Source organism: Centruroides sculpturatus, unplaced genomic scaffold, assembly GCF_000671375.1.
Source record: "Centruroides sculpturatus isolate CEXI.00-Female unplaced genomic scaffold, Cexi_2.0 scaffold2, whole genome shotgun sequence".
In the NCBI taxonomy this organism is placed as follows: Eukaryota; Metazoa; Arthropoda; class Arachnida; order Scorpiones; family Buthidae; genus Centruroides; species Centruroides sculpturatus.
In genome coordinates this window covers 1,001,029-1,013,899 of record NW_019384369.1, presented here as the reverse complement: position 1 = coordinate 1,013,899, position 12,871 = coordinate 1,001,029, and the positions used below count along the sequence as shown (strand labels likewise).

Here is a 12,871-nt window from a genome sequence, read left to right as displayed (position 1 = left end):
GACGTCACGTTTCGCTAAGGCTACCATCTATCGGACGATTTCGAAATTACAGTAATGTTTACTTACTCCGCGCTATTTACGAGGTTTTAAAGGGGGGCAAAACGCAGAAACCGAAAAACATACATTTTATTTTTATAACTGTAATTAATAATAATATAATAATAAACAATAGAAGGTGATTAACGTAGGAAAAACAAGAATAAAAATGGTTCACTTTTTCCTGTAGCGATTGCGTGTTAGTAAAACCAACAGGGAACGTGGGAGTAAAAAAAAAACGGGGAGCAGTTATGCAGAAAGCGTAAAGTTTTCGATGTGGACCGTGTCACGAAACAATGAAGGTTGCATGGTTGAGGTGAGTATCGTTTCTTCCCCTTTGTGTCGAACTATATAAAACTATTGCCGCCATGCCGTTAACCTCCCCTCTAATGGCATCCCCACAAAAGCTATGCCATAACCATCGTTGCCACCCCCTCAATTTTAAAATATGTCCGAGTTTTCTTATGTTCTAATGACAAAAATTCGTTCGGTCCCAAAAATAAATGACCTCAAATCGTCATTTTTTTAGATGTGTTACAATAGCTGTGATCTTAGTAGAATGAAAATACTATACATGAACTTGGTCCTGTGCAATTATAATATAAACTACAGCATTGTGTCCCTTTACGCATTCACTGAATTTCTTGAATGCTTCTTCTGTTATCGATATGCAAATAATTGACTTTGTCATAAATACATCTGGATGCAATCTACATTTTGTTTTTCTTTGATATCCTCCTCATTACACTTAAATGAAATTTTATAATACTAAAAGCAATTAAATCGAACAACAGATTTAAGAAGGTCGTTGGACAAGTTTTATATTCTTAAGTGGCTATACACATATTGGTACACATGTAGTCGGCATTAGAATGATTTTGTTATAAAACTCATCAAATATTACCAAGTTTGATGAGTTTTATAATGAAAGCTTCAACTGCTTCCACCTTTAAGGATGTAACAGAAGAGTAAAATCAGGCTTGTTCCTCTCTTCTACAGCTGTACAATTGTAGTTTGGCTTACTAGAAAATTATTTAGAACCATAGAAATATATTGGTGTTACATTAGCTGAAGTGTGATTTTTATGTTTAAGTGTACTTAATGCAATACATATTTACTCAAAAGTTAGATTTTAAGAGTATTTTTTAATTACACTTATATACAACTTTTTATATATTTATTCAAACGGCAGTAAATCTATCGGCTACGGTTTGACACAGATTTTCGATCTCTTCTTTGTTCATGTGTTCGACTAAAGTGATGCAGTTGTAGACCAGCATAGTGTTAAAAGTGGTCCTGGCGCAGATCCAGATCTTTCCGTTCATCCCTACCGCAATCTCAAAGGGAATTTTTTCGCCTAGTTTCTTTAAAAGTACACATTGGGGTGATAATATTCTGAAAAAATATAATGCAAAAATTAGAATTCTATTTAAAGAACAAGTTTTATATCTAAAATGCATCTTATTAGAATGGAAGAGGTTGAAGCAGAAGTTGGGTATGTTTTTACATGTCCACTGCCTGGGTGATTTTGTTTAAATTTAATTATGTAAGGAAAGCAGGTCTTTGCTTCTCTACAGAAATTGGTTGAAAGAAAGACTTTTATCACCATACTATATATATTTCAGGTATGAATGTTTCAAGTTCACTTCTTAGGTTCATGGGTACGAAAGCTGCTTCAAGGACATGAAAAACAACAGTATGTAATATCTTCAATCCCAAACTCCCAAATGGGATACTGAAATAGGTTGTAAAAAACTGGCATCCTATGTGCATCACTGTATAACAAGGCTGTAATGCAAGAGAAACTGACTGCAACATTTACATAATCATTTGGTCCTCTTCATAGCTAAGTTAGAAACTCAATTATCCAAATCCACATATCAAATTCTCTATGTAACTGGAAATCACAGTCATCTGTCGATTGTAATGCCAAAAAATTAGGTCAAATGTACATGTAATATTTAGTAAATTAATTTACCTACAAATACGATGTAATTGCATTACAATATTTATTGCTCATGAAACGTGATCATCCAAACTTGGTGGGCATTTAGAGTTTCCACTGTTCAGAGTCATGCAACATTAAACCCTTAAGATGCAAATATCAGTGTGCTTTTTATTTTACGTATTCAAAATGACAACAGTCTTCAATGATGCGTGGCTAACAACAAGCAGTAAGAATAAACTGTGCACATCACATGCATTCAGTGACAATGTTTCATGAATCTTAAACTCCAAATACCTCCTACAGAAAAAAAAATCAATTGAGGTAAAATCTGGAATTGGGGTGATCATTCTAACCTATCCATGTATCCTTGTTGGTATATGCTCCTGTGATTCTGTTCCTGATGACAAAATTTGTAATTTTATTATATTTTTTCTTCCATTTCAAAATACCAAAATCTTTTTCAGCTTATTTATTTATTTTTTAAACATTCTTTACAGTTTCCATTAGGAATGGAGAAAGATTTCATTTCCTACAACTTAAAAAGAGGCAGCTAACGGCACTACTTGGCACAGAACAGCAAGTATATTTAAACATTACTATACTGTAAATTGCATATATTTAATATATAAGGAATGATCATCTCATTTGCATAATTTAGAGACTATAAAAATCCAAATTTATGAATAAGTTTGACATTTTTCCTCCTGCTTAAAAACTGGTTACGGAATATATGGCTGCAATTTGAAAATTGCAGATATATAGATTCCATTGTTGTCTGTCTATCCTTCCTTAATTAATCTTTAACTATATACAAACTTTTAAAAAAAATCATATGACTAAGTTTAGAATTAAATATAATAAAAAATTTCAGCCTAGCATTGTCAAAAAATACAATTTTTCAGATTAAAGGCAAAATTACCTTTTTCAGTGTTTTCTGCAAAGAGAAACAATGGGTAAAACTATTAATATGAGGGTGAATCAAATATAAATGGGATTTTTGTTCCTGAGCAACTAAGGTTGGCAGTACAGGGCCTGTGTGTCTAGACTGATTGGGTAGGGTTATTAGGAGTGGGGAATGCCGGCCGTTTCATACTATCAACCAATTCATCAGTAGTGCTCACAATGTCGGACAACAGGTACACTCCTCTGTTGTGCAACGCATAATCATACAATTTTTCGCTTGTAAAGGAGTCAATGTGACAGAAATTTTTTGCAGATTGACTGCACAGTTTGGGGATCAAACACTGTCAAGGACTGTGTGCTTGCCTGGCATAAAAAGTTCATGGAAGGATGGACACGAATGGAAAATCAGAAACATGATCGCCGTCCTCAGACCAGCATCACAAGCGAAAACATTCGAGTGGTTTGAGACATTATTGAAGAGGAGGGATGAATCAGTTTGCAAAATTGCAGAGAAGGTCAGAATAAGTTATGGAAGCTGTCAAGTGATCGAGATGTCATTCTCCTCCTCCTCCATGACAACGCCAGGCCCCATACTGCAGTTCTAACAGTCTCAAAACTTAATGAAATGCACTGGACTGCACTTGATCATCCTTCCTACAGCCCTGACCCATCGCCCTGCGATTTTCATTTGTTTGGGCTGCTTAAAGAAGCTATAGGAGGGCAGCGATGCAAAAATGATGCAGGAGTAGAGGAATTCATGCGCAATTGACTCCTGATGCAACCAACTTCATTCTACGATACTGGAATAAGAAAAACCTTTCTTCTTGCTGGGAAAAATGTTTCTCTAGCAGGAAGCTATGTAGAAAAATAATCATAATGTTTTTTTATTTTTTAATAAATAATTTTAAAACATAAAATAAATAAATATTTATATTTGATCTACCCTCATACATTAAATTTGGTTTTCCACATGTGCAAAGAGCTTTATGGGAAAAAGTTCCAAAAATCAGCACTAGAGTGCTGTGTGACATCACATGTCAGTAGATTTACAAAAACATGTTTTTAATTAATTTAATTACTCAAAATTGTAAGAATTACTGTTTTAATTAAGTGCAGTATATATAACATATTTCATCAGATCAGTTATTGGCCTTTAACCATGTAGTCTCTGATCAACACTAACAGCCTAAGGATACTTCTTTAGCAGCACTGTTTTTCATTGTAGCAGTGCAAACTATTTTGATGAAAATTGTCAGTAATTAAATGTCTATGCTTGAATAATTATGGATTACTATGAACATTTTTGTAAACCTAGGGTCATGGATACCATTTACATTCAAAAATCACTGCTAAGGGTGCTATTATCTATATACAGTATATAAAAATGAATGTGTGTGTGTGTGTGTGTGTGTCTGTCTCTGTCTGTCCTTCATGCATTACCACACCGTTTATCTGATTGCCGTGAAACTTTGGGAAGTTGTTTAATACACTCCCACGAAGGTTTCTGGCATAGTACATTTATCCTACGACAGATGGCGCGCGTGTATACGAGCATTTTACAGTGTGTTCGATCAATTTCAAATTGTGAAGACCATTCCCCCCCCCAAAATATCTCTATATATGTATTTGTGAACTGTTATTAACGGTATTTGTAATAATTTTTGTTTAATCACTTTATTTCAACTTTTTTTTTTGCTAATTATATATTCGCTTGAACTTTGTTAAAATTTTAACTGTATCCCAAACAACAACAGAAGTTGTAGGAGGAAATTTGCCTATTTTACTGATCTAGGGATCCTCCTTTTCCAAATTTTAATATCAACTCAAAATAATTTAAAAAGACAAATTACAATAAAACAGTTTATTATCCAACTATCAGAAATTTCACAACATGCCAAGGAAGAGAAGAAGGAGCAATTAAATAATTAAAATTGTAAAGGATTAAAAAAAAAATATAAAAATGGGGANTTCAACTTATTTTTCCACTTATTCTTGTATAAACGTATTGCATTATATATTTGCATTATCAATTTATTTTTCCACTTATTCATGTATAAACGTATTGAATTATATTTTATTTGCATTATTTTCAACTTATTTTTCCACTTATTCTTGTATAAACGTATTGCATTATATATTTGCATTATCAATTTATTTTTCCACTTATTCATAATAATAATAAGTTTTAATAAAAATGATAAAATGTAAATTTAATTTTATCATAATGAGTTTGCTTGAATTTCCTTTCTTCTGAGATCGTAGCAATGCGCAACGGGTAAGCTAGTTTTTTCTATAAATCTCTTCCATGGAGTGCAGGTCAAATTTAATAAAATTTTGCCCAGTGTGGTGGAGTCAGTAAACAAAGTCCTACTCCGATCTTACACAAAAATATTCGGATACTCTGTGATATCTTTTTAAAAAAGTTGAAGTGTTTCTTTATGTACTCAAAAATTTTTCAAAGGTAAATTCAATCACTTTTACTACATCTTAATAGCCAAAAGAATTCCACTTTATTAGTTAATTGTTTTCAAGGAAAAAGAATTAAAATACAATAAATCATTATTTTTTGTGTTTTAATGTACATAATAAATTTGCTAGTAAAATAGTCTCACCTGCTTCATTTACAACAGGAACAGTTAATTTCCTACAGACAGTTGAAAAAAACTGAAGTATACAATACAATTTTAAAATGTGAAAATTGGGAAAAAATCAGTCAGCTTGAACAGACAGGTGCAATTGACCCAAGAACTTAAGCCAGTGAATAATAAAACTTCAAAATATAATTAATAAAATTGTTTCAGTTAGATTCTGATCTTGGTTTTTTTTTTCATTGACTGTTTTAAGACCAAATTATGTTATTGAAGTTAATAGTCATAAATAACTCAAAACTAATAGAAGGGTAGCGAAAAAATTTGATTTTTATATATATATAAAAAAGTGTCTGATATGAAAGTCAAATTATTTCTTTGGAGCTTCTTTTTGGTTAACATAAGCTTGGCACTTTGAATTGATACCATAACTATTTACTTTCCAGGCACAATCCCACAACTGCAAGTGTTTCATGGTTTTATCCACTTGGCCACTAGTGGGCCTTAAATTAATAAAAATATTTTCTGAAAGTATATAGAATGTTGCTTGAGATATGCATATCATTAAGAAATTTCTTTAAAAATACTTTTCAATTAATTAAATCAAAACTTCACATTTTACCAATAGTAAACTTTGAGGTTGGAGTTGCCAGAGTCAGAAGAATTTTACCAACTGGTTTTGTGCTGAAGGCACTGAATAGGATAACTTTAATTTGAATCACCTGCTATAAGAAAACTTGCTTTTATTTAGTATACACAAATTTGTTAACAGAATAAATATTTAAATATTGTATTCTAACTTGCCAGTTTTGATAAACTTTTCATAACATTTATTGTAAAAATTTAATACTTTAGGCCTGCACATATCTTTCCATAAGATTTTTCAGTATACAAGTTTCTTCTTCTGAACTGCTAATGATTTTTACATTTAAATTCCATTAATTATATTAAATAAAACTTATTTATTTCCAGTTGCATGCTGAGTACTTCTAAGAGATGCCCAAAAAAGGTAGGTTAACTTACTTCATTATTTAGATATTTAAAACAAAATTTTTTTCTTAATTATTTTTTGTTGGAGTCTGGTAGAAATAGAGAACAAGTTTTAATCATTAGACATAATTGCAAAACTGACATAATGAAATGTAAATGGGAGATTTATCTAATGAATCATATTTTAGATGTTTAAACTTTTCAGTCATTATTCTTACAAGCTGTACTTTGTCAAGTGTGATAATGGATGGCAGAGAAGGAAAGTGAAGGTAAAACCTATAAAGCAATGTAGTTGAACTGGTTCCTACCAGGAAGGGTATAAAAATCAGATAAAAAATGTTTTAAACCTTCCTGGGTTGTCAATGTATATTTAGCATGCCTCACGTGATCAAATGGAAACATTTAACTTGTTCCACGTTTGCTTGGGATTACGTAAATGTATATGAAATGTATATAATCCTGTGCTGATGTACTACATCAGCACAGGATTACCCAATGAACCTGGCAATGACAAGAAGACCTCCCAGGGGTCGAAATAAGCAGACTAGGGTTTTCATTTTAAACATTAAGCATGAAGTTGAATCACAGAACATGCTTCAGGAAAAATAGCAAAATGTTGAGCTCCTGAGAGTCCTGTGCAGCAACTTTCTTCACTTTTTAGCACGCTCCACTATAGCAGTGAAGTGCTAATGTTAGAATTTTTGTGTTTCTGTCAGATGTTGTTCCATTCAATCCATTCATTGCACATGTCCCAATGTATGCACAAAAGGGAATTGAACGTTTTCGTTTATGATCACTATAAGCTATAGTAAAAAATTCTTCTAAACAACTACTTGATTCCAATAATTTATAAAATTTATTTTAAACAAAATTAAACTCCACAAAAGCAAATCAAATATTATCATCATCAACATTGCTTAGCTTTTCCAGAGGAGTAAAGCATAAAAATTTTGACATGACAGAACCTGTGAAATACTGTTTAAGCATTGTGATCAAACGTTAGTTTTTCTTTCTAGACTCCAAACACATGTTAAGCTGTCACTTTATCAACTTATTTCTCACTAATAAGGCTGTCATTTTTGAAAAATTCCAAAATTTGCATTAATTAGTAAGTTAAACTGATGAAATGCTTGGAAATTTTCCAGAGCATAACCCAAGACCCTGTGATGGATGTCCGAATGAGCAGCCATGACCAACTCATTGTCTCACACTAGGTAACATTGCTAAACAAGGTATCCTGTATACAGTTAAAGGAAATGTAAGAGTTTGAGTAAAATTTTTCATGTTTCATTGAACAGTCTTAGCCAAAGACAACAGATGCAGTATGGTGCTGATCATGTTAAAACTATTGTTTCTTTTACATAAGCATACAGCAATTTCTAGTATGGTGTTTATTGACATAATGGTGTAGTTGGCTGCTGTAAAAGCTACAACGTTGGCAGATTGTGGGGTATGTACCACCTATAAATTGCAAATGTAATACAGTGGAGCATTGATTATCCAACTCAATTGGGGACTGGGATAACTGAAAAAAATGGATAACCGAAAAGTATGAAAAAATACATTATTTTTATAGTATATCCCATGTAATTAGTATATTATTGATAGTATATTGCTATTAACCTACTTAGCATTGAATTTTCATCAATGTTAAACCTAACAAATTTTTTTAAAAAATAATAATCGTCGCTATTGTATCGTTAAAAATTATTTTATTGCTCACAAAACAAACAACCACTCATAATTAGAAAATTAAGCCTCGTTTACTGGCATCTCTTTCATGGTCGAGCCAGTGTTGCCAGCTAAAACACCAAAAATTTAACAAAAATAACATTAAAGTAGCCAAGAAATAGCCAAATATTTTAGCGTCGCATCACTAGTGGACATTTGAATTTGCTGACTAGAACGCGGTCGGATAATCGATGCTCTACTGTATTGAATAATTTCCCTTATATTGCCACAGAAAGGAGCCAATGAAAACATTGTCAAATGAACAGTACATATGTGCTTCCAAGCACTCATAAAATCATGCATGCATTGCAGTTGAACCAGTCATGAACCCCTAGATAGTCATCAATGAATGAGATTACTAATATGCTGTGAAGTGGCTGGATGGCCTACCATTCTGGGTGACCCAGAACGGTAGGCCATCCAGCCACTTCACAGCATTGAATCTGGGTAAGTCAAAAAAGCCCCAGGAATTTTTCAGGTTTGGATATATCAGGCCCATCTAGCCACTGAATTGTGGGTTTGCTAAAAGAGGCTAGACCTCTTAGTGCCCACAGGACAGAGTTTAAAGGAAAAGAATGGTGTGACAGGTTACATTTGTCATAAGAGCAGTGGATTGAACAAATTCAAGCAATATTATACATTTACAGAAGCTGACAAATATGAACAAACCTTTGAATCAATTTTCACTTTCACATGCTTAAGCATCAAAAATGTTTGTGACATAATACAGTGGCCCCTCGATATATCATACTTTTTTGGGTCCACAAATTTTAAATTATCAATTGGCATTGAAATACAGTACTTTATTCCTACCATTGTCCTCGAAACTATCACTGCAGATGAAACAATAAATTTGTCAAGATCTAAAACGAAACAGGCAGACATGTCAATTATTATGACTTATGTTTTTCTTTTTGATAAAAACAATAAACAAACAACTTGTAAATGAGGAGACAGTACTTATTAAAAGATTTCTTTCTAACGTTATAAAATTAGAGTAAAAATTCTCTAAAAAGCAAAACAAGTTTTAATGTTCTATTATATGAAAGTTTAAAAAATATAAATGCAGGAATTGTTAAGTAATTTTTATTATACAGTACAATATTTGTCTTTAAATGTCATTGTTAAATACCATGAATGTCCATTTAGTATTGTTGTTTCTTTATGTTTACGTAAACGTCAATTAATATGATATTACCACAAATAAAATTCAGTATTGAAAAACTAAGCTTATTTTATATCAGAAACATCTGCTGATGAAAAAATAGAAGATAAAAGCTCAGAATTTTTAGTACTCTTACATTCTATGGAATTTCTATTATAATTATATTGCACTTGTTGGGAGATAAAGAAAAATGCAAAGACAGGCTACTGTACCACTATTTGTGGAATATAAATATTGCAGTTGAAATACTCTTCTAAAGATAAGAGCATTGGTATCATCTAAGCTACCATTATACATAAGATTACTCTGTTAATATAATTTATTGTATGTGTTTACATCAAATTTGTTAAGGGTGGTATATCTAGTGATGGCAATAGCAAGAATGAGTACAGGATGGCTTGCTGGAACGAAAATGTGGTAGAGCAAAGAATGTTCTACCAGTTAAGACCTCTCATGACCTTGATGCTGACTTTTGTATTGTTCATTTTAGCAAAGATTGAGTGTGGATGGTGGAGCTGATAGTGTAAATAATGATCTGGAAGACCAAGAAAATAATGCAAGTGGTGATATTGTTGTCTGTTGACAACGAAAATGTGTTAGCACTGTGAAATTAGATGATCAAGATCAGTTGCTATGAGCAAGTCATTACACATCAACAGAACTTGTGAAAAAATTTCTTTAGCTTTCACAATATTTTTGGTCTCATAATACCAAAAATGCTGTGGAAGCTAAAGAATTTTTTTTTTACATTTTAGTATAAAAACATTTTATTTCCTACTTTTAGTTATACTGAACTATTGAAATTCTTCTTAGTTTAGCATTTAATTTTATGTATATTTTTCTCTGTGAGTGATAAAAATAACCCAAATATTTTCCATTTTATATTAGTAATATTATTGTCTTAAGAAAAAGTAATTACAAATTGTTATTTTTTATTTACTTTGTCTCTCTATATTTTTAAAGAAAATTATAAATTAATTTTCTTTAAAAATATAGAGAGACAAAGTAAATTTTTTTGTTTCATTATTATTTCTTAATCTAATACATTTTACAAAGATATCTTTTTAGGCAAGTTTTTAATAAACATCAGAAACCTGTTAAACAGGACCATTAATTGTTAAAAATGTTTGCAATTCATCTACATGTACATTTTTTAATAGTTTGCAACTTTTACCTGGACAGAGTAAGTTAATAAGAAGTTTTGTCCATCTGGAAAATCCAGTTTTTTTTTTTTTTTTTAGAGAACTTGACTGTTAAGCATGTGGCATCAATTACCAGACATCACAGGTTAATACAAATGGTATGTTAAAATTTCAGATAAGCTCAAAGCAAAATCAAGTCTGGAAACAGAGGTCACGGATGAACCTGACTCCAACAACAAAGCAGAGCTAATGGTTTTTTTGTCACCACAATTTATTTGTCTTTAACATTTTCATGGCTAAAAGCTGCAAACTGGCACAAGAGGAACCAATGCCCCTCATTCCCCAGCAGGCTCTGTACATTCCAAGTTCCAAAGCTGGCAAATTCAGCCAAAACTATCCTAAACATACCTGACAATTCAGATAGGATTCTCTACAGTGACTAACGGATTCCCTCCTGCCAATTTGTCATACCGAATTGAAATAGTCAAATGTCTTAACAAAAATAGAAAAAAAAAATCAAGTGTGATTTAAAGTTTATGGTAGAAACTCAAGACTCTTCTTATCCTTCCTTGCCCACTTTCAAACTCCACCACTTCTCCTCACTAACTCTACCGTCCTTTTGACTCTTCCACACTTTTCCCTCTGTCTACCCTTTTTACAATCCTTTGTCTACCCTTGTATATTAATTTTATGACTGCTTGTAAAGGGATTGGATATGGACACACAGGACCGACAGGATCATAACTGAGGGGAAGAGTAGGTCAAATATCACTACAGTCACAGACTCCACGTGACATGTGACAAATTTTATCCCACACCCTAACAGAATTATGATGGTAATGCTCCAGTTAATGTCAATTTTATGCAGGTTTATGTATGATGTCTAGTTAGTCTGTTAGTCTGTTATGATGTCTGCATGGTAACATGACTAGTTAGTCCATGTTACCATGGACAATTTCTATGAAAAAATAGAATTCCTACTGAAGTTGTTCAGAAGTGGGAAAAGGCAGTGAAAATGGACATTACAGGAGAATATGGCTTGAGAGATGACAGACTCCTTCAATTTTGCTACGAGAATGTACATACATGTGTTCATAACTGTGAAATCAATTATATTCTATTAACAAAAGACTCAAGGGTCTTATTAGTCTGACCACTATTGATGAGTGCACTCAAAAAAAACCTGAATCTCCACCCAAATGGTATTGAAAGATTCAAAGGCTATCAAAAAATAACTGAAACAACTCCTTTTCCTAGAACAACTCCTTTTCCTAGATCTTGTCCATAAGAGCTAAACAGAAAATATAAGAAAATAGACAAACTGGAAAAAAAAACACAACAAATTCAACCTCCATAAAAAATGGTATGACTAGTAAAAAGTGTGTCAGTGAAGTTGGTAAACTGGTTATGGATATAAAAAAAACTATAGATATAGGAGCTGTACTTCAAAGATCTATTCCATGATGAATGGAAAGATAATGCACCTGCTGGGCATCCTATAATGGAGGGACCAGCAACACTGATCAAATTGGGAAAAACCAGTAGAGAGGACTATCCATGCTGAATCTCTCAAGGATATGGGGAGAAGAGCATAGAAGATATTTACATCTTCAATCATGCCACCTTTATTGATCTCCCAAAGAAACCAAATGCCATTTGCTGCAGAGAATATTGAACAATCAGCCTAATATTACATGCCTTAAAGAGCTTCTGATAATTATATACCAAAAGATAAGATGGGAATGCACTCAGTTTGGTGTATTGCAAGATATTCTCTGGTTCAAAAACCAAGATGTACAGTACATGCATATTTCATTGACTATGAAAAAAATTATTCAAAATATATCAGAATACTTCTGGTTTCAGTCTTAAAACCTCTATACAAATAGAAGGATAATTTAGCAGTGCAACAAAGATAAGTGTACAGCAAAGCTGAATTTTACCACCACTGCTTATGCATTGCAATGAGGGAGACACTAGCAGACAGGACTCATTGTCAACAGCTTTAGTATCATTGGCATGCCTAAAGCTATTATCTTGAGCCAGCTTCATGAAACTTAAGGCTCAAAGCACTAAAACTGTTAAAATTTCTTCTTCCTATGTATCTGGAAACAAAATTACTTTTATCTCTCAAGTTAAAGTTGTTTCACTTATTTTACTATACAAATTTCCCTTTAAGGGAAAGTTAAAAACAAAACTCTTTAGCTGAATTCAGCTAATTAACTTCCTTTTCTTATCTTGGACATATATGCATACTTGTGAAATTTCAAATGGCACATTTGACTTGATTGGACAAAGTTATGTTAAACAAAAATTCTGTTTGGTTTAGAACTTATTAAAAATTATTGCTATCCATTAGAAACAATGG

General features: G+C 32.3%; 1 protein-coding gene and 1 long non-coding RNA gene across 4 annotated transcripts in view; one reads left to right on the top strand and one right to left on the bottom strand.

Annotated features, from left to right (window-relative positions):
• The window catches only part of LOC111613896, a 38,679-nt gene extending 30,636 nt beyond the window's left edge, over nt 1-8,043 (top strand). The window contains exons 1-5 of one of the 3 annotated variants that reach the window (XR_002754841.1): nt 17-140; nt 227-352; nt 2,482-2,564; nt 6,448-6,484; nt 7,611-8,043. This is a non-coding gene — a long non-coding RNA (uncharacterized LOC111613896). Of the gene's footprint in view, nt 1-16; nt 353-2,481; nt 2,565-6,447; nt 6,485-7,610 lie in introns of those variants that run through there. The other 2 variants (XR_002754840.1, XR_002754839.1) reach the window with 2 other exon arrangements.
• LOC111613887 (exosome complex component RRP40-like) overlaps nt 1,162-12,871 on the bottom strand; it is a 73,149-nt gene continuing 61,439 nt past the window's right edge. The window contains exon 4 of the mRNA XM_023355245.1: nt 1,162-1,431. Within this exon, the coding sequence (XP_023211013.1) occupies nt 1,218-1,431 (214 nt within the window). The 3' untranslated portion in view covers nt 1,162-1,217. The remainder of the gene's footprint in view (nt 1,432-12,871) is intronic.